Below are 22,346 nucleotides of genomic sequence, written 5' to 3'. Positions count from 1 at the left end.
TTGTCAGAATCATTTATTGAATGTCTTTTCTGGTTTTTTCATCATTTATGTTTCCATACATGCCACAAGCACATATACAGAGGTTAGAGGTAAGTCACCATCATGTGGGTTCTGGGAATCGAATTAGGTCATCAGGCCTGGTGACCGACAGGCCCCAGTGTACGTTCTTGATGGTGCACATCTTTAATCCCAGCACTTGGGAGGCAGAGGCAGGTGGACCTCTGAGTTTTGAGGCCAGCCTGTTTTACAGAGTGAGTCTCAGGCAAGACTACACAGAAAACCCATTTTCCTAGCCCCGCCCACCTCCCAAAACAAGATGTCTATAGCTGTGTGGATTTATTTCTGATCCTGTTTCGTTTCCTTGGCCTGTCTGCTGTCTTTGTTGCCACAGCACACTACTATGCGGCACAGTTTGAGACCAGGTAGTTGTTTTTTGCTTAGGATTTGATTATTTAAAGACCTGTAGTCTTTAGTGTTTTCATATAAATCTGCCCCCCCCCCACTTTTGTGAGGAATGTCCGTATTTGTTTGGTTACACCCCACCCTCCTGTCTCCAGAGGTCTGAGGAGTTCCACCCACCTGGTTGGCACCTTTGGGCCAGACCAGCTTGAAAGGCAGATGAAGAGCAAGATGCATTTCCAGTCAGGCCTGGAAAGCGGAAACATCTTCTGGCTTATGGTCAGCTGTACACGACTCCAGACTTCAGACTGGATGGATATCCACTTCTACCCCTTCCCCCATTAAGTAGAAAAGTAGACAGTGGCTGGGTCTACAGTAATTTTATTGTAACAGAGAAACCAGGCGGCAGTAAGTCTATATGATTAGAGCAGATGGTGGTTATCTTTCCAAAGGGCGGAGTCAGAGCCGGGCTGGCAGCACACAGACCCCAGAATATCTCCTGATCCTGTCCTGCACTGTCTGACGCGTGTGAGGAGACAGGCTGTGCAGCCAGGATGAGGGAAGGGGTCCAGCTGGGCAGAGGCCCATCCCGGGAGGATCCAGTCAATCACTGAAGGGGGAACATTGAAATTAAGGTGCAGACTCCCCCTCTTCCACGGCTCTTGGCTGAGAAAGGAGGGTCTGGCATGAACAGGAAACTACGTTCTCCATCCTACACAGATCCTGACAGGACGAAGCTAATGGTCAATCCAGCAGCCCGGGATGAAGCTGTAGGCTACAGACAGCAATGATGAGAGGAGACAGCATCTTTTATTGCCCTCGCTGCAGGGGCAGCAGACTTGTTGGTTTCTGTAAAGCATAATTCCTGTAATGTGAGCTGCTGACACAGTTGCTCATTCTGGGAGGACAAACACAAGGACAACGGTTAACGACGGAACTAGGTTTTCTCCTCTCACAACCCCTAATGTGAGCGGTCTCAGCTGGGTCCAGAGGTGAGCCCCCGACACCTCCGGATGCTTCAGTAAAGCTTCTATTCCAACGCCGTGGCTGACAGGTTTTTGGTGCTGTGATTTTCTTGCATGTGTAAACTCTTTCAGACAAGTTGGAGACAGAAGGATGAGGGAGAGTTTGGTTTAGAGCCAACAAAGTTCCAGACACCAGCCGTGGAAGCCTCTGCCCTGCCTCTTTTCCGAGGAACACATTCAATCGCTGAGCCTTATGCACTGTGGTTGGAAACACGATCTACTCACCACCACCCGCCCCCCTTCTCCTGCCTGCGACTCTCATGAGAGCAAAGGCTGATGGGAAGGTGGTCTCTGTCCCTTTGCACCCTGGTAATTACTTGGTGACCTGGTGAATGGCATGGGCAAGGTAGCCCACGTTGCCAGAGGTGACCCCTGCCACGGAGATACGACCATCTTTTGTCATGTAGACCGAGAACTCCTTGGTCAGCCGCTCCACCTAGAGAGAGAGAAGAAGCTGACGACAAGTCCCAGTGGGGAAATTTTTTCCAGCAGACAGGGCACACAGCCAACTGGTTAAAAAAATAAAACCTTAATTTTCTCACTAACACGAGAATTTGGTTTCGATGAGTAAAAGAATGAAAAGCTATTTTAAAGTAGGGTAATGGGGTCTCTAAGACGGCTTAGCAGGGAAAGGTGGCTGCTACCAAGCCTGATGACCCGAGTTCATCCTCAGGACTTAGTGGTAGAAGGAGAGAACCGACCCCTGAAGGCTGTCCTCTGACCTACACACATGCCACAGAATGTGCATGCATACAGACTAGAAAAAGGTTAAAAATTAAGATTATGATTTCCAAGGCATAAACAGGTAGGGAAAAAAAAAAATCCCAAACTAAGCAGGCTCAGGATTCAGCTATGGGCAGCCATTTCTCCTCTTCTTTCCAAGGTGCTGTCTGTCAGATAAACGCACAAACAAGCTATGACATGCATGTCATGGGCAAAGCCCTGGGTCTCATCCCTCGCCGCCACCACAACAAAACAACCCCCCATAACAAACTGGAAAAACAACAAACAACCCCTTCCTCCCAAGGTATGTACTTCAGACTGCAACATCACGGGGGATATAAACAGTAACAGAGAAAACCAGGCCGGGGGAGGTGGCACACGCCCCTAACTGCAGTGACCATGACTGCAGGCCCAGGTGAGGTGTGGCTGCTGGAGCCTGAGTGGCCAGCCTGGACAACACTAACGGGCCCTCATCTCACAACACGGCAGCACCGCCGCCAAATCCAGGACCACCACATGCCACCTGGACCTAAAGGCCAGGTCTACCATCCACTCACCTGCTCGGGCTTCAGGCCAGTGAAACAAAACATGCCAATCTGGTCGGTGATGTGCTGCCAGTTGTGGGAGGACCCCTCCTTCTTCAGGTTGGAGACCAACTGGGTCCTCATGCTGATGATGCGGTCGGCCATGCCTTTCACTTCCTGCAACCTGTAAGGAACCAGACGGGCGTCTCACTCTGGCCGAGCTTCACCCGAGTTCCTCTCTCCTCCTGAACGCCTTAATCCCCAGTCCTTAACCGAGTCACACAGTCAGGGGCTGGTGGACAAAGATTTTAAGTGTTCTGCTTTTTATTATATGTACATTTGGCAACTTTAGAAAAAGGTATGTATAAGGGTATTGTGCCTGCAGTGCACACACATGTGTGCTTGGTACTACTGGAGGCCAGAAGAGAGTGTGGGATCTCCTGGAGCAAGAGTTACAGGGGGTTGTGAGCCACCACGTAGATGCTGGAAATTGAACCCAGGTCCCGTGGCACGACAGTCAATGCTCTTAATAACTACACCACCTCTACAGCCCCAGATAAGTTAACATATCTGAGTACTGAGGAAAGTTATTTTAAACTTGGAATAAATGCTTCTGCCTTCATAATGAAGACGACAAACTATAAGCCTACGTGGTCTATGCCATATAGAAGGAGCTGAGGAGTGAGTGGGGTGTGGTCATAGCCCCTAAGAGGTTAGGACAGAGGTTAAAGGCCAAGCCTGTAAAAAGTCAGTGGTGGCACAGTATCAACCAGAACAGCGCTGGGCGAAAGAAGGGCCACGGAGGAGAGGGCTGTTCTGTCTGGGGACCCGAGGGGACAGGCCTGTGTGCAGACAGTCAGTCCGGCTTGTCTCTCCCTTCCTCAGAACTGTCAGGGCCAGTCCACTCCCGTGCCCCGCAGGGAATTTCTTTTGTTGGTTCTTACCAACTGGACGATAATCTCTCACGACAACGTCATGCATGGCTACACCAGGCCTACAACTGCCAACTAAAGACTAATTTTTGCTTTTTGAGACAGGGATTTTCTGTGTGTAGCCTTGGCTGTCCTCAAACTCAGAGACTTGCCTGTCTCTGCCTCCCAAGCGCTGGGGTTAAAGGTGTGCGCTGCCACCGCCTGTCTAAATATTTTCACTTGAGTCACTGAGCTGGGAATGGTGGTGCACACCTGCAATCCCAGCACCGAGGAGGCGGAGGCAGGTGGATCTCTGTGTTTGAGACCAGTGTGAAATCTTATCTCAAAAAAAGGAAAATAAAGCTGGGCTGTAGTGTGCACACCTTTAATCCCAGCATTCGGGAGGTAGAGACAGGCGGATCTCTGTGAGTTCGAGGCCAGCCTGGTCTACAAGAGCTAGTTCCAGGACAGGCTCCAAAGCCACAGAGAAACCCTATCTCGAAAAACCAAAAAACAACAACAAAAGGGAAAATAAAAAAAAAGCAGCTTTTGCATTTGGTGTCACCAAACTAAGACAGGGTCAGTCCTGGCCAGAGCACAGTTGCTCCTGGTCCTTGAGCAAGATCAGATTCATTTTTTGCAACAAGCACCTCCCCCCCAACTTTATTCACTTTTAAGACCTGGGTACTACAGGGACTAGGCATGTGACCTGTACACGCTATATGCACTGCTCACTTAGCAAATCCTGCCCTCCTTTTTTTTTTTTTTTTTTTTTTTTAAAGATTCATTATGTGTACAGTGTTCTGCCCTTATGTCTACTTGTAGCCCAGAAGAGGGCACCAGATCTCATTATGGATGGTTGCTGGGAATTGAACACAGGACCGCTGGATAAATAGCCGCTCTTAACCCCTGAGCCATCTCTCCAGCCCCGCACCCTCTTGCCAGAGAATCAAGTTCTGACTTCTCATGACATCAACCAACATCATCCCCGACAGGCCATCTTCTCTAGCTCCCTGAACATGACTTTGTTTTGTTTTGTTTTTTTGCTTTTGAGGCAGAGTTTTATGTAGTCCAGGATAACCTCAAATTCAATTTGTAGCCAAGGTTGGTCTTTCCTGGGGCTGGAGTTATGGTTTTTTTTTTTTTTTTTGGTTTTTCGAGACAGGGTTTCTCTGTAGCTTTGAAGCCTATCCTGGAACTAGCTCTTGTAGACCAGGCTGGTCTCGAACTCACAGAGATCCGCCTGCCTCTGCCTCCCGAGTGCTGGGATTAAAGGCGTGCGCCACCACCGCCCGGCTTGGAGTTATGGTTTTGAATTACTACATGGGTGCTGGGAATAGAACCTAGGTCCTCTGTAAGAGCAGTTAAGTTCTCTATCTCTCTAGTCCAAAACTAAAAAAAAAAAAAATTATAAAGATTTATTTAAGAAGACTAACATTAGAGAATAGGTAGTGAGATTAAATATAATAAAAGCCGTAAGTATGCAGAAGCATGGATTCAGTGTTAGCCAGTGAGAAGAGCACAGGGTCTAGGGACATAGTACAGCGGAGTGCTTGCCTACATGCATGAAACCCTAGGCCTGATCTCTAGCACCACAAAACAAAGACATCTTTGGGAGTAAGTCTCCTATGCCAGGAACTTCAACTCAACTCGATTTTAAGGGAAGGCAGGTTTTACTAAAAACAGATTAGAGGATAAAAGAGGCTGCCATTTGTTTCTGGATTTATGGGGAAATACCAAACTTAGCTGTGCCAACAAAATGCACACCCCCTCTTCTTCCTTTCCACACCTGGAACTGTAAGGTACCGGATGGCATGGAACAGCAAGCACTCCTTACCATTGCTTTCTCAAGTCTGGAGAGGTCAGGATGGTCGCTGCGATCCGGGCACCATTGAGAGGTGGGTTGGAATACATGGGACGGATCAGGATCTTCAGCTGGGACTCCACCCTTTTGGCTTCATCAGCGTCTTTGCAGATCACAGTAAAGGCTCCCACACGCTCACCTGAGAAAACAGTGGATCCGTGAGGAACTCTGCTACAAGGTATCTCTTCTGTCAGAGGAACCACAACAGAAATTTCTGTTTGAGACAGAGCATCACTCTGTACCCCAGGCTTGGTGACAGGTGATGCTCCTGTCTCAGCCTCTAGTGATGCGATTACAGGTATGAGCTACATCTGGCCTAAGAGTTCCTTAACAGAAATAGTCTTTACTACTCAGAATGGTGACCTGTCAATGGCGAACAAGTATTCAGGATCTCTCTCTCTTTTTTAAAATATTTATTTATTATGTATACAATATTTTGTCTGTGTGTATGCCTGCTGGCCAGAAGAGGGCACCAGACCCCATTATAGATGGTTGTGAGCCACCATGTGGTTGCTGGGAATTGAATTCAGGAATTGGTAGAGCAGGCAATGCTCTTAACCTCTGAGCCATCTCTCCAACCCCTCAGGATCTCTTTTCATTTTTTTTTTTTTTTTTTTTTTTTTTTTTTTGTGGAAGGGTTTCTCTGTGTAGCCCTGGCTGTCCTGGAACTTGCTCTATAGACCAGGCTGACCTCAAACTCACTGAGATCCGCTTGCCTCTGCCTCCTAAGTGCTGGGAGTCACCACAAGCGCCACCACTGCCCAGCCCCAACCCCTTATTTTTGCTACAGAAATTTAAAGACACTGAAGATATGGCTAAGAATATCTACAATATTTTTCTGTCTTAGGAAGACTACATATAACCAACACACAATGTGCACACATATACATGTGAGCACATACACACACCCCCATCTAGGGACCACTTTGCCCCTCTAGCTTTTCTGCTTTGTGGCGTTCTCCCCAAGCTCTCCTCTGAGCTCATCTGAGTACACCGTACTCTGGCTCCTCTAGCTTACCATAGAGACCCATGTTCTTGGCGTAGGACTGGCAGAGGCAAACATTAATGCCTTGCTCGATGAAGTGGCGCACAGCCCAGGCGTCCTTGTCACCGTCACCACTTGCGAAGCCTTGGTAGGCCATATCAAAGAACGCAAAGAGATTCTTTTTCTGGAAGGAAGAAGAGTTTGAGACAGGCACCCGCAGATGTCCCGCTATTACCCGTGCTGTCATGGACCATGTTCTACAGCCAACAGTTTCTTCATACGCGGCAGTAGGTGTGACGTCTGAACGCCAGAGTTAATTATCAACACGCTTTAAAGTATTTTTTTTTAAAAAAACTTAGATGGTTATGGTTCCTCGCAAACACCGAGGAAAGAGAACCTTCATCTCTGGTTTGGGCAGGACTAGCAGGACTTTTCTACGAAGTGCTCTCTGCCGGCTCCTCTGGGCCTCATTCTATTGGACGCTGAGGTCTGACGGAAGTGGTAAGAATGGGGGCACAGGATGACAGGGATATTTTCCTCTCAGGAATTCGGATTAGTGTCTTCCATCACAGCCAGCTCCTCTGAAAGAAGAGGCCATGCTGAGCAAAGTTGTAAGGAAAGGTGCCACCAGCATGCCTCTTGGGCCAGAAACAGCTGCTGTGACAAAGATAAGATTCTGAGTTTTATCAGAACTCATCACATCTGGGCTGAAAGGTGAGGATTATTTTCAAGCTGTTCACGTATCATCTATTACGGAACAAAAGAGGAACCCCTTCCTGGCACCTTGTCTACGTGTGGGATTGGGGCAGGCTCGAGGGTAAGCAACGAGTTACTGACATTTCATCCCGCTCACCTTCACCACTGCGGCGATTTCCTTCCACTGCTCCGGACGCGGATCCACGCCCGTGGGGTTGTGAGCGCAGGCATGCAGTAGGAGCACACTCTGCTCTGGGATTTTCTACAGACAAACAGTCAAGATTCTGCTGTGTAACTTTAAGGGAAACAGCCGACATGCTACACAGGTCACTTTAGCTGAGACGCGACAGGGAACTCGAGGTCTGGCAGTCAGCGGGCCCCCTCTAAGTCAGATAATGAAACCAGTCGGGAGACACTAAATGTCCAGTCATGAAAGCCACACTTACTGAAATGTCTTCTATAGCTCCCTTGAAGTCAAATCCGCAAGTCTTGGGGTCATAGTATCGATAACCTTGTAGCTGCATGCCGGCATCCCTGAAGATGGGCGTGTGATTTCCCCAGGACGGTTTGGGCAGATAGACATCTCGGCTGAACTTAAAAAAGCGTTGCTGAAAGATGGGGTGAGAGGGAATGAAAAAAGAGGACAAAATGGTAGTGTTTTCCTGAGAGTTTCTTCCTACTGACAGTAGCAAGATGGTCTGGATTGGGAGTCAGGCCCTGACGTTATTCTGGCTATGAGGTGAGACACCTGTGCAGGCTTCACTGCCTGAACCTCCTTTACAGGAGCTTGCTGGCTAATTTTATGTCAACTTGACACACAAGCTGGAGTCATCTGAAAGGAGGAAACCTTAACTGAGAGGAGGCCTCTGTAAGATGCAGCTGTAAGACATTTTCTTAGTGATTGATGGGAGAGGACCCAAACTATTGCGGCACCATCCTTTGCCGTAAGAGAGCAGGCTGAGGAAGCCATGGGAAGCAAGCCAGTAAGCAGCACTCCTCCTTGGCCTCTGCAACAGCTTCTGTCTCCAGGTTCCTGCCCTGTCTGAGTTCCTGTCCCGACTGTCTTAAACCTTAACTAAGACAGGGACTGAGTAAGTTAAAACACATACTCCCTAGTAATGCTACATGTGGTGCTGGGCATAGTGGCTCATGTTTTTAATCCCAGAACTCAGGAGGCAGAGGCAGGCAGATCCCTGTGAGTTTGAGGCCAGCCTAGTCTACGCCATGAGTTCCAGGACAGCCACAGATACATAGTAAGACCCTGTTTAAAAAAAAAAAAAAAAAATCAAAAAAACCCAAACCAAAACACCCCTCCCTGCACCCACTATACACTCAATATGCTGACTCATTATCTCATTATTACTTTATTCCTTATAATTTCTCCACAGTACTTTTCTTTCTTTCACCAGAGACCAGGAAACCTGCCAGTTCTGTGGAAAGAGAAGCCTGACGGTGGGTGAGCACACACACAGGATGGATAGTATGTCAACCTTTAACTCAATGCTCTCTCTTGAAGGAGTTCCACTCACCAGAAAACTGGCTCCGATCCTTAAGGCTCCGGTCCCGGAAATGGTCTGCACGGTGACAAACTGCAGGGGAGATGCAGAGTCAGTCCCTTGCGCTACCATTTGCATGTCAGAACTTAACTCTTTTAGCTGTTTACACGACTATTTTTACAGAGATACTTGTTTACTTTCCATACGACTATCTTGTCTGCGTGTCTGTATGTGCACCATGCCAATGCCTGGTGCCCCAGGATGTCGGGAGGTGTCGGGATCCCCTGGAACTTAGATCTGGAGTGATACATGGGTGCTGGGAATCAAACTCAGGCTCTCTAAAAAGAGCAAGTGCTCTCAACCACTGAGCCATCTCTCCGGCCCCCTCTAGTTATCGCACTGCGTGTGGATGGGAGCGGGAATGTGCACCTGCCATGGCAGGTACGTACGTACATGACATAAGACAACTCTGATTCTTTCCTTCCGCCTTTTATGTGGGCTCTGGAGATTGAACTTAAGTCACCAGGCCTGTGCAGTAAGCATTTCATTTGCTAGGGCATCTTGATGGCCTCTAGAAGTGAATTCTGGATGACTTTGTTAGAACCATCCATGTTATACTGAAAATTTGGGGATATAAAAAATTCCTCCTCAATGTGCAAAAGGAGGGATATATGCACATACAAAATATAAAGACAAAAATAGTATGTTCAAACGTTATTTTAGAAATATGTAAAATCCAGGGGCTGGAGAGACGACTCAGTGGTTAAGAAATATGTAAAATCCAATAATCCTCTGACCAAGGTTCTTTAAACAATTGGACAGTCAACAAGTATATTAGGATAGTGTTAGTATAATTTATTTTGTTTTTATTTTCTGTGGTGCTGGGATTGAACCCAGGGCTTTTGCACATGCCAGGCCAGCATGCCACTTCTGAGCTATTAACACACATTGGCCTGTTTATTACATCTTAGGCTAAGGCAGAAAAATAAATATGCAAGTATATCCATTAAGACACATCTTCCGCCGGGCGGTGGTGGCGCACGCTTTTAATCCCAGCACTCGGGAGGCAGAGGCAGGCGGATCTCTGTGAGTTCGAGACCAGCCTGGTCTACAAGAGCTAGCTCCAGGACAGGCTCTAAAGCTGCAGAGAAACCCTGTCTCGATAAAAACCAAACAACAACAACAACAAAAAAGACACATTTTCCTTTTTCTCAGAGAAGAAAGCAAGCCAGTCTGCAAGTGGACCTTTTAGGATCATGGTCTCTGTCTGTCCATGCCCACTTGGGCTGTGACAGGGCAGAAGAGGACAGACAGCCACACCCGTCCTCTGCCCTGCCCCCATAGTCTACTCATGGCTTCTGTCACTTCTCCTGTCCAAGCCGAAGCTTAACACATGATTGTGGGGACTAATTATCGGCCTGAAACTAGGCAGAGAGAGGCATTCTTATCCATATTCGATACAAGCAGATGAAACTCATCAGAAACAACAGCAAACTGGTCCAAAGCTATCAGTCAAATTCTGCCGAATTTTCAAGATAACTGACAGAGCTAAACTTCCTCTCTAGAAAGTAATTATTAGGAAAGTGTGGCCACCTCAGTCATTACACACACACAGACCGAGTTAACATGTCCGGGTTTCTAAACGGCTAGGTGTGAACACAGCCTGCATGACGCCCAGGCCGCTTGGCTTACCCGGCCACTTTTCAGCACTTCATTGTTCTCACCCAGGGCCAGCTCTGCAGAAGCCTTGCAGAATTCCGCCAGCCCCCCAATGGGCAGGTATTCCTTGTCCAAATTTTTTGCAGCAATCTGGGCCTCTGCCTAGAGACGAGAAAATAAGTTTTAGTTGGATAAAAGTGAAATATTTGATACTTTGTATCCACAGAACAGAAATACACTTTATTTTATATCTATCTATATCTTAAGAAATAAAATTCTAGCCGGGAGGCGGTGGCGCACGCCTTTAATCCCAGCACTCGGGAGGCAGAGGCAGGCGGATCTCTGTGAGTTTGAGGCCAGCCTGGTTTACAAAACCAGTTCCAGAACACCCAGGGCTGTTTCACAGAGAAACCCTGTCACACACACACACACACACACACACACACACACACACACACACACACACACACACAAAGTTGTGATCACGGTGTCTCTTCACAGCAACAGAAATTCTAAAACAGGTATAGAGTCTTCCTTGGTTACCACTTAACATAATAGGTCTCTCTTGAAATGCACAAGAATAAAACTTACGAGCAACATGACAGGTATATGTGAGACGACAAAGCCAAACAATGTATCAAAGGAATGCATTTCAGGATGTATGCCAGTCCAAGAACTCCCACTGTCTGTGTGACTGCACGCAAGCGTCACCCTGCCCAAGTCGTGGGGTTGAGGCGAGTCACTGATGAGATACTGGACAGCAGTGCTCGGCTGCGGTCCAGCTCCAACAATAGCTTATCAGTCACTGAATACATTCTTAGAATTTTTCTTGTGATGCTGGGCATCAAACAGAATCTTCTGCATGCCAGGCAACACTATCACATCTAGCATAGCCGGCCGTGACTAACTTTAAAACTAATGGAAATATCACTAATAAAAAACGTAACAAAAGTAGAGAACAGAAGAAGATATCGTGCAGTCTGTCAGGAAGGGTGGACAGCTCATGGCTCTCTCTATACATGGATTTCACCACAGCCATCAAGATGAGAGAAAAGGCTCTTCCTCTCTTAAGAGATGACGTTAACCGTCTAGCCCTCTGGTACTTGCGCCCAGTGTTAGGCACAATGCCTGATTTTCAATCTTGGAGAAGAGGGTGTGGCTGTGATGCACTTTCACAGCTGAGAAAGGTCACAGCCTAGAAACCACAAAGCAGTGCCAGAAGCAGACCCTGGGGCCCTAGGGCCTGGGCCAGTATTCCTTTTGTTCCTTTTGGCTCCCTTCAGGTTCCACACTTGCACCAACAGGACAGGTGCCACGCTCACCTTCCGGACACTGGGGAGCACGTAAGGCTTCCCGTTATCATCCCGGTAGGCACCAACTCCCAGGTTCATCTTTTTGCTGTTGGTATCTCTCTTGAAGGCTTCAGTAACTCCCAGGATGGGATCTGGGGGTCCCATTTCTACATGGGTCCACCAGGAGCTGAAATGAGAAATATTTTATGTCAACCACATGAGCTAGAGTCCTATGGCCAGATAGGTCTCCAATTTGCCAAAGATCCATTTTGGCATGTGTTACACAGAGGTTACAGAAACAGGGAGCAGCCATTCCATCACACAAAAGCCTTCAGAGACTGGAGATCAGCATCTTCAACACAGATACGACAAGGTACAGAAAGGTTATTTTGAGTAGGATAGGGTACGTACACGAGTTTAAAGAAAACTTTTCTTCAAATGATTAATGAGTAATGAAATCATGAAACTGCAGGTAAAGGAGAAGAACTAGTAAATGTTATAAGCAGGGTAACGCAGACTCAGAGACAAATGTCGCATGTTCTCTCATCTGTGATTCCTAGCTTGGAATTTTTACATGTAAGTATGTAACCTGGTGTCACCACGGAAATCAGGGAAGACAAAAGGGACCACGTGGGCAAAGGAAAGAAGATACTCTAGAGGGGGGATGGGACACGTGCTATGAAGGGAGAAATGGGAAAAAATGGGGATTTAACTGGGAAGCGGAGAGGGAAGAGGAATAAATAACACTAAGAATGTCTGAACACTTTTACACTTTTACACACACACACAGCGGGGAGGGTATGAAATTATGCCACTCGGATGACAATGTTCCCCAGGAGCATTAGACTAACCAAAGATCCAGTGCCAGGCATGAGAAAACTCCCTTCAGGTTGTTGGTCAAGAGAGTCTAAGACTCCCAAAGTGATAACGGCTATTGCTGTTGTTCTTGGTTGCTTCCCAGAAATCGAAGGAAAGCCCCTATCGCTGAAACCACCACATCAGGCATAAGGCTTAGAGAACTGAGCTGGAACTGAGCTGGAAGCCTCCTCCTGGGCACTAGCTCTCGCTAAAATGCCACGCAAGTTGCCAAGGGAGAGGAGCAATCCTACAGCAGTACTGCCCAGTTGTAAAGCCTACAAACTACAATGACCACCATGGCATGATGGCTCCAAGGATGTAATACTACCACTGTGTCTTGGGGCAATCACCAGCTGTCCACTTGGACTGAAGGTCCCCTCAAAAGGAGGGAATTCACGCCTGGTATAAATCCAGCCAACTATCTGTGACCCTAGGAGAACCTATTGCTGTTACTTTCCTAAATCAGTAGACTTGTTAACTGGGTTCTCAACATTTATCCTTATGCCCACGCCTAAGTGGCTATGTTTCTTCATTAGGGCTTGAAGCCAGCAAGCTCCAACAATCCTTCAGTCTGCACCCTCCTGAGAACGGGCTACAGATGTCTGCAGGATGGCCAGCTAGGTCAGTGCTGGGATCAGAATTCCTCTCCTAATGATTGCACAGCGCGTCCTCTTAACACTGGACCAACACTGGACTGTCTCTTCAGCCCCACTCCACCTTATTTTGGAAACAACGTTTCTCTCTTTCTTTTTCTCCCTCCCTCCCTCCCTTCTTAGTTTCCTTGTATAACAGCCCCAGCTGTCTTAGAACTCACTCTGTAGACCAGGCTGGCCTAGAACTCACAGAGATCCATCTGCCTCCTGAGTGCTGGGATTAAAGATGTGTGCCAGGGGCTGGAGAGATGGCTCAGCGGTTAAGAGCATTGCCTGCTCTTTCAAAGGTCCTGAGTTCAATTCCCAGCAACCACATGGTGGCTCACAACCATCTGTAATGAGGTCTGGTGCCCTCTTCTGGCCTGTAGGAATACATGTAGACAAAATATTGCATACATAATAAATAATAAAATATTAAAAAAAAAAAGATATGTGCCACCATTGCCCGGTCAGGGTTTCTTATCAGAGCTGAAGCTTGCCATTTTGGCTCGACTGGCTGACTAGTGAACCCTGTGTTCTTACCTGTCCTGCACACACCCCAAGGTTACAGACATCCACCACTGTGTCCGGCTTTTACATGGGTGCTAGTGATCTGAACTCAGATCCTCGGGCTTGCGTAGCAAGGACTTCATCCACGAGCCATTTGCTTCCCCGACTTCCCCGACTTCCACAGTCATTCACTGATTCCTGCTAGAGTCACCTGAGCCAGGTGACGATATTGCTAGAGCAGTGTCCCTCATTTTTCCTTGTTTCTTGGTAAATCACAAGATGCAACAGAACATTCAATACCCACTTCTGAGCTTTCTTATATATCTATCTTCTTTGGATTTTGTTTAGTTCACATGTGACTAATAAGCTAGTGGCCATAATCAATGACTGAGTTGGTTTTACGTGCTAAGTATTCTACAGAGTTCTATAGGAGGATGGCAGAAGTCTATTAGGTAAGAGTTGACAATCTCTCTCGTGTGCACATGCGTGTGTGCACACACAAACACAGAGATAGAGATAGAACAAGGCATGCTACATCTGGCTTGTGTAGTCCTGGGGCTTTATGCTTGGCAGGCAAGCACTCTACCAGTTGAGCAACATGCCCAGCTCCTTGGTTTGTTTGAAATCTTCTGTTCGGGTGTTTCTGTCAATTTGGAGCTTATACTAGGATTTCTGCAGCTTAGAACAAACACACCTCACCACGTGATAGTAATGTGGAAAGACCGAGGACCTGACTGACAAGTTTTCTACCTCTCGACAGCACTGATGTACTAGATTACAAAATCCTCAAATAACAGGCGTTTGTTATACTTCTCAGCACGTACAGACATCGATTCGTACATTTCCAGGCAAATGAGAAGCCACATTGCTACTACTTTGAATGTGCTATTTTACAATTTGTTTTTCAGCTCGTTTCATCCTCAACCAGTTCGTTCAGGAAAAACAAATGCTATATTAGATGAATACTTAACACAAGTGAAAGGCATAGCTGCTTTGAATAAAAATTAAATTACTGTTACTCATCAAAGACTTAGTTACATGAACTCAAATTCCTAAAATGTTTCTCAGTTCACTTAACAAAAACAATGGGGTGGAATACGGGGAGAACTGAGGTGGGGGGGAGGGAGGGTTGGAAGTGATGTAAATCCAGTTTACTCATGTATGAAATTCTCAAGAAATTAAAAGAAAAACAATGATTAAAATTAGTAAAAATCAAATTTATATTAAATGGAGTATATTATTGCTTGGGAAAACTTGAATTCCAATAGCAATTATTTATTCCTAGTCTCAAATATTCGCTACTTTTTGATTACCTGCTAGTGAAGGGTTCTAGTACTGAGCCATACCCCAGTCTAGATTTTACTTTTATACGTTTAGATTTAGAGGACCTGAACAACAGGTCCTGTTTCCCACCCATCCTGCCCGCGATTGCCAGCATAGGAACTACTATGGCACACACAGTTACAGAGCCTGAGAGGCACCTGCATATTTTCCTGGTTTGGTTTTTGCTTGTTTCTGTTCACTCTAACACCACATCACGCTCCACTGTCTATCTCCTTGGGCTTCTCTTGGCTGTGACAGTTTTAGTTTCCCTGTTTTTGATGACATAGATGCTTCTGGTGAATTATAGCTCAGTACATGCCCCTGGCCCTGTTGTATTCACTATGTAGCCCTGGGTGGCCTGAAACTGTTAGGCCACCTGCCCACTCTTCTGAGTGCTGTGATTACTGTGGCTGACTGTAAACACAGTTCCTGAGCTTGCTGTGGTGTAGGCGAGTTGACTGGCTAGCAGAAGCTCCTCACACAGCTCTTGTTTATGTGGGCTGGGACGATTAATATCTACTGCACTGGAAAGTAAAACTGAGAAACTTGTAAGCTAGTAGTCATTTGAAAACAGAAATTGTAGAAACCACCTACAGCCAGCGCTGGTGGCTCACGTCTTTAATCCCAGCAGAGGCAGAGGCAGGCATAATCTCTGTGAGTTCAAGGCCAGCCTGGTCTACAGAACAAGTTCCAGGGCAGTCAGGGCTGTTCCAGAGAAACCCTTTCTCGAAAAACCAAAAGCCAAAAAAAGAGACCATGTACATTTCCATAAGCAATACCGACTATTGCTATGAGAAGTTTTGATCTTCTAGATGTGCATGCTTTAACCCCTGCACCTGGGTGATATCTGTGTGCTCCGAAGATGAAAGGAAACAGGACAAACTTGGATGGCGAATCTTGTTTCCATCTCTTTCCATCCTTCTTTTTGGTTTTACAACCTCTTACGACAGTGCAGTTTTCATATCCAGTGCCTCTCTGTACATTTTTCGGAAGCAGTAATGTGGGCCCAGGTAACTGGAGAGGTGGACTGTCACTCCATCTTCAGAACAGCCAGAGGTAAGGTAGGGGACATTCCTTATGCCCCTGGCTGGCAGGTTTCAGAGCGAAGTATGTAGCAAAGTCTTTAAGGCATGGTTCTCAACCTTCCTAATGCAGTGACCCTTTAATACAGTTCCTCATGTTGAGGTGACACCAATCATAAAATTATTTCATTGCTACTTCATAACTGTAATTTTGCTATTGTTGTGAGCAGGATAAATATCTGATATGCAACTCCCAAAGGTGTCCTGACAAATAGGTTGAGAACCACTGCTTTAATGTGTCCTAAATCGATGATTATAATAAACTTGCTGTGTGCTGGTGTGCTAGGAGCAGGGACTGTAAAGGGTAAATCAATCCCCTCTCAGCAGAGTGGCTGTGGGGGTGACCAACAGTGCAGCCTGGCTGGGACTCACGGTGATGATTTAGGTCCAGGGAACTGAGTAGTCTTGGGGAAACCCAGAAAAAGTTGACCAAAGTCCTTTTTTTTTTTTTTTTTTTGAGACAGGGTTTCCCTGTAGTTTCTAGAGCCTGTCCTGGAACTAGCTCTTGTAGACCAGGCTGGCCTTGAACTCAGAGATCCGCCTGCCTCTGCTGACCAAAGTCCTTGAAGGGAAGTGAGGGTTATGGAGGCTCCCGGGAGGAAGGGACCTGTGAGCTGAGGGCTAAGGGTGAGAGGGGCAGGAGGAAAAGCGCATGTGGCACAGGGTGGACCGTGTGGGAGCTGGGTAGAAACTGGAGGTAGGGAAGCCAGACTGCAAGCGACTTTGGTGAAGTGCTCAAGTCCCATATTCGCCTCTGCCCAGTGGGCACTATGGGTTATTCGGGAGGATTGCCTTCCCGGCAATGTCCCACTGAGCCTGCAGCCGGTTGGCACTCACCAGCCAGCCTCACTCTCCTCGAGTACTGCTGGCTGGCAGGCTCCATGGCTGGGTGGGGCTCCCAACAGGAGCGCCTCAGCCTTCACAGCTGTACTTGGTGGGCTGCTAATTCTTCATTAAAGAGCAGAGCTTTCTGGTCTGGCATTTCCCAGGGTCTGACTTTTCAAAGGTCTCTTTTAAAATAGCCTGCCTTGGGTAAACTGCAGGGGCTCAACCAGCTTGCCATGTAAGATCGAGAGAGTAGAGGCAAGAGAAGTGACCCCAAATCTCGCGAGTCCTCATCTGTTAAATGGGTGCAACCAGATCTCTCTCACAGGGTTGCTGCGAGAATGGAAACACACTCAGAAGAGCCAAAGCGAGGACCTGATGGTAACCGGCATTCGTTTCTACTTCATTAGCTGTCGTCTGTCACCCCCCAGCCACTAGTACGGGGTCCTGTAAGACCAACATGTACTGAATTCAAACAGCATATGACCATAGGAATTGATGGCCAAATGCACGTCTTTCTGGTTTTAAAATGATTGTTATTATCATTTTACACTCTCAGGGGACGTTAACACACTTTCCCACCCTTAGCTCTAGGCCAGGAATAAAAACATTCTTCCCTTTCCTCTTTTGCACCGTGGCTGTAAGCTGTGAGGAAGAAATACAAGCCTTGAAACAACTCAAATAGGTTTTGGTTGTTTCTCTTCTCCAGCCCAGACGGAAGCCATGCCGCCACCTGCCTATCGATGTCACTGTCATTAGCTGCCGAGTGAAATGAACTTTGAATGTCAAGGGCATTCAAATGTCCAGAAAGCACCTTCCATTTTTTAAAAAAAGGTCCTTAAACAATGGCAGAGTTGCCCCTAATCACAAGTACAGAAGTTATCATTCTTGTTTAAAAGTATGAACAACACTCACATAAAATATGCAGCATACACATTCTCTAGAAGCCTCAGCCGTGAATATTCTAGCATACCTCTTAAAAAGAATGCTCCAAACAATTTCAAAACAGTGAATTTTAACTATTTTAAGCAAGAAGCAGTAATCCTTTGATTAGCTATAAGTGATCAAATTCCAGGTTCTCTACGTCCCTCATTATCCCACGCCTTAAAACTGTGACGATTACAGACACGCGAGAGCTCTTATGTTTGTAAATTAATGGCCTTAGATAAAAACAAGAGCGCTCTGGGGGTAAACTGATAACCTATGGCCTAAATGTGATTCTTACCGATGCCCTTTGGACAGAGGCGCAGGGCCACAAACATTGAGCAACAGTGACCACCCAACCAAAAGATGCTAGGTACAAAGTATTCAGATAAGCATTATCTGAATAATTTCAAAATTATTTCCAGCTCAAAAGCTTTGAGTTATCCAAGGCTTAAATAGCTTTTGAAAAGCTTTCCCTCAGTTATATTTATCTAAAGTCTCACACTATAGCGCAAGTTGGCCTAGAACACGTGTGTGTGTGTGTGTGTGTGTGTGTGTGTGTGTGTAGAGACCAGGAGAATGACCTTGAATTCAGGGCACTTTCCCTGCCTTATGCTTTGGTTTTGGTACATATTTTGCACCACCATGGTTCCTTTTATGTGTAGATTTTGACCTAAAAATAAAAAAAAAAATTAAAAATGCTGCATTTGGCCGGGCGGTGGTGGCGCACGCCTTTAATCCCAGCACTCGGGAGGCAGAGGCAGGCGGATCTCTGTGAGTTCGAGGCCAGCCTGGTCTACAAGAGCTAGTTCCAGGATAGGCTCTAAAAAAAAAAAAGCTGCAGAGAAACCCTGTCTCGAAAAACCAAAAAAAAAAAAAAAAAAAAAAAAAAAAAAAAAAAAAAGCTGCATTTGTTTAAAAATAAGGGCTTGGAATAAAAACATGCAAAGTGAAAGGCATTCCCTAGGCCAGGCAAACATCTCTGTGCTTGCCTAGTACGCCCAAAGGCCCTGAGTTCTATCCCCCCCCACAGGGAGAAAAGGAGGAGGAAGCTGGAAGTACTAACACTCAGGTACAGGCAGGGTCATTGCAGCATGTTCTGGGCCAGCCTGGTGTACACAGTAAGTTTCAGTCTAGCCAGGGCTACATAGTAACTCCATCTCAAATGACAAAAACAAACAAAAACCATATCAGACATTGACCTAAGTGCTTAGATACAACTCTGAACAAAGTTGCAAGGTCTCTGCTCACCTGAACCTTAAATTCTAACTGGAAAAAGACAGAAAAGGAACACTAGTCACACCCAAAGGGAACCTCCTCAAGAAGTTTAGGTAAAGCTTAGACCTTTCAGTTATATACATAAAACAAGGGGGTATTTTAAGGCTAAGAAAACAGGAAAGCAGACTTTCTCCTGTCCACAGAAGCACTCCTTTTTGTTCTCCAAATTTGCAGCATAAATAACTTCTGCCTAATTCTCTTCCTAGGTGGCTAGGCTTAAACGGACACAGGCTGGTAATGCGCCAAAAAAATGGGCTTTGGCTGGGACAGACTGTTCTGCTGCTTGAAGACTACCTGAACACGTTCAAAGGAAAGGCCAAGGCAAGCAGAAAAGGTTAAGTAGGCTCTGTTCCTAGTGAGTTAGTATGTGCTCCAGGGGGGTTTCTTCAGCACTCAGGGAGACTGCCTCAAATCTGCTTTCTTGGGTCAAACAGTTCTCCTGGCTCAGGGAAGAATTAGGAGTTATTGGCTCCATTTAGGCCCCGAACTTTCTCTTAGGACATCTCAGTTCAAGATGACACATGTCTTCTCTCTCTCTCTCTCTCTCTCTCTCTCTCTCTCTCTCTCTCTCTCTCTCTCTCTCTCTCTCTCTCTCTCTCTCTCTCTCTCTTTAAGCGAAGTCACTACTCTCTGTCTTGCTCACAACTACATCACCAGCAACTGGTCCAGTGCCTGGCTCTGAGAAACTGGGTTACGAAATATTTAAGGGCCGACTGAGATGGAGAGAAGACTGATGGCTTCCAGCCAGCCGAATCTCCCAAGGGTTTAAGACAAAGAAAGTGCATTACACTACACCTCAACTCTTTCCCATCCAAAACCCAGATATGCCCGACGGGGGAGGGGTATCATCAGGTACTAGAGCGGTGACAGCGAGAAAAGGATGCGCCACACCAAGGTCACGGATGCAGGGAGAAACGCGGGGTCTCGGCACCCCGAGAACTCGCTTCATGTGATCACATCTCCCTTGGATTTACAAGCAGCGGTCAGCTTCGACGTAGCACAGCCGGGTTTACCAGATATAACCCTCCGTAACCCGACAGGTGGGCCAGCTGTCCGGCAGGGCAGCTGGTCAAGGGCATGCGCGCCCCCCCAACGCCACAGCCAATCGGCGACAGGCAGCTCCGACACCAGAGCCAATCCGCGAAGAAGCTGGCCCGGCGCCGCCGCCCACGTGCTCAGCCCTCGCCCCGCACCCCACCGCGCGGACTCAGCATCTTGGACCCCCATCACTCGGTAGAATTGGGGTTCGGGTGCAGCCGAGAACCACAATTCCCGTCCCCGGGGACTGCGCTGGCCCGGTGTCCAGCGATGCAGGGGAGGGATGAGGGGTCCTGAGGGTCACCGCGAGGCACGGACACTCAACCCTCGGCCCCGGGGCAGGGACCCCTTGGGAACACGGGAGAGGGAGGGTGCATGCGTGTGCTCGCCCGCGGGTGCGGGTGCAGGTCTGCAGCGTCCGCAGCTCGGCTGGGCAGGGGCAGGGGCAGGCCCGCGGTCCCGCTCCATCTCCGTATCCCTCGGCTCACCTGGCTCTGGCAGAGGCTGCGGCCGCAAGGCCTGGGTGAAAGGCGGCAGCCACCCCGGAGAGGACGCGGCTAGAGTGCAGCAGGGCCATGGTGGGCGGCGGGACGGCAGTGGACAGTGGTAGAGCCGAGAGCACGGGAAGCGTCCGCAGGAACCGAGGCGCGGGCTCTAAAAGGTGAGGACACCGACTTCCCTGGGTGTGGCTAGAGCGGCAGGAGCGAGCCTTGTCACAGCGGCCTCTGGCGGTCTGGGGCAGAACGGGGACGCCTCCGTGGAGGTCGTGGAAACCTGCAAGGACGCCGCTAATCACCGCCTAGGAAACCTGCGAAGCTCGCAGTGTGTGTGAGGATGCGCAGAACGCGGCGCTCTGCATCCTGTTAGTCATCCGGTACGTCAAAGGCAGCTGCTAGTGTGTCAGTTTGATAGGCTGACGCCGAGAAAGTATTTTTTTTTCCCATTGCCGCACAGCCTTTAAGATACAATATAGCCTTTCTTTCAACCCTTTACGCACCTGCCGGACTTTCCCTAAATGCAGTTCTCTCAAGGTCCGGAATGCTTCCATGTCCCTGTAACAGAGAGAGCGGCAGGTGTATTTTGTGGGACAGTTGTGAGGATTAACCGAGATTAGCCGATTATGCCTAAAAACAGGGCCTGATTAGTAAATACAAAGGAACCCACGGCCAACGACAAACACAACAGATCATCTTCATAATTATGTTGGGGAGAAATGAATAATTTTTTAAAGGGCGGGGGAATGAATTTGAGGCAAGCCTACAAGTTGACCAAGTCCATTTTAAACACAGGATATTTTCCAGGCATTTTTCTTAGAAATCTGTATAGAATGGAGCCACTTAATTTATCCTCTGTCACTCCAGCTGCCTATGTGGTTGTTATCAAATTTGGGGGTTATGGCATGTGCTCCAAACCGTCCCCAGCCACCGATTGTCAATAAATAAATTAAAAAGTCAAATTAACAGTGTGTACTCAATGTGGCCACATTGGGAAGCTGGGCAAAGAGAGCCAGCAACTCTGTTCCGAAGTTTGTCTTTAGGGTTCTGAGATTGAAATTTATTTGTTTGTTTGTTTATTTTCTTTTTTTTTTTTTTTTTTGGTTTTTCGAGACAGGGTTTCTCTGCAGCTTTTTTAGAGCCTGTCCTGGAACTAGCTTTTGTAGACCAGGCTGGCCTCGAACTCACAGAGATCCGCCTGCCTCTGCCTCCCGAGTGCTGGGATTAAAGGCGTGCGCCACCACCGCCCGGCTTATTTATTTATTTTTGAGACAGGGTTTCTCTGTAGCTTTGGAGCCTGTCCTGGAACTCACTCTTGTAGACCAGGCTGGTGTCGAACTCACAGAGATCCGTCTGCCTCTGCCTCCCAAGTACTGGGATTAAAGGCGTGCGCCACCACCGCCCGGCTCGGAAGAGGGAATCTTAAGTGAGAGGATGCCTCCATTGGATTGGCCTGTAGGCAAGTCTGTGGCTGATGCCTGATGTGGGAGGACAGCCCAGTATGGGAAGTGGCACCCCTGAGTGGGTGCTCCTGGGCTGTATAAGAAGACAGCTGAGCAAGACAGGAGGAGCTCACTCTTCTGAGGTCTCTGTGTCAGTGTCTGCCTTCAAGGGCCTGCCCTGGCTTCCTTTCATGAGAGACTGGTTGGGACATGTAACCGGAAACAAACCCCCTTCCTTCCAAGTTGCTTTTGGCTGTGGTATTTCATCACAGCAGTGGAAACCCTAACTGAAACAGACAGCTTTGGCTCAGTTACCATGGCAACCAAAGAAGCCTACCAACCTAGCAGTATAAAAGGAAGCTGTAA

General features: G+C 47.5%; 1 protein-coding gene across 1 annotated transcript; it reads right to left on the bottom strand.

Moving 5' to 3' along the window:
• Window positions 1-764: 764 nt before the first annotated feature.
• Window positions 765-20,730, bottom strand: Got2 (glutamic-oxaloacetic transaminase 2). The gene is made up of 10 exons (XM_038312537.2): window positions 20,533-20,730; window positions 11,605-11,761; window positions 10,316-10,444; window positions 8,657-8,716; window positions 7,574-7,735; window positions 7,285-7,389; window positions 6,465-6,615; window positions 5,420-5,585; window positions 2,705-2,855; window positions 765-1,860 (listed from the first exon to the last, which is right to left on the bottom strand). Exons 1-10 carry the CDS (start codon window positions 20,619-20,621, stop codon window positions 1,738-1,740), a joined length of 1,293 nt encoding a protein of 430 aa, XP_038168465.1. The 5' UTR covers window positions 20,622-20,730; the 3' UTR covers window positions 765-1,737.
• Between the last annotated feature and the right edge of the window lie 1,616 nt (window positions 20,731-22,346).

The sequence above is a fragment of the Arvicola amphibius genome, chromosome 15 (genome assembly GCF_903992535.2).
Source record: "Arvicola amphibius chromosome 15, mArvAmp1.2, whole genome shotgun sequence".
Taxonomy (NCBI): Eukaryota; Metazoa; Chordata; class Mammalia; order Rodentia; family Cricetidae; genus Arvicola; species Arvicola amphibius.
This window is presented reverse-complemented; position numbering and strand designations above follow the sequence as displayed.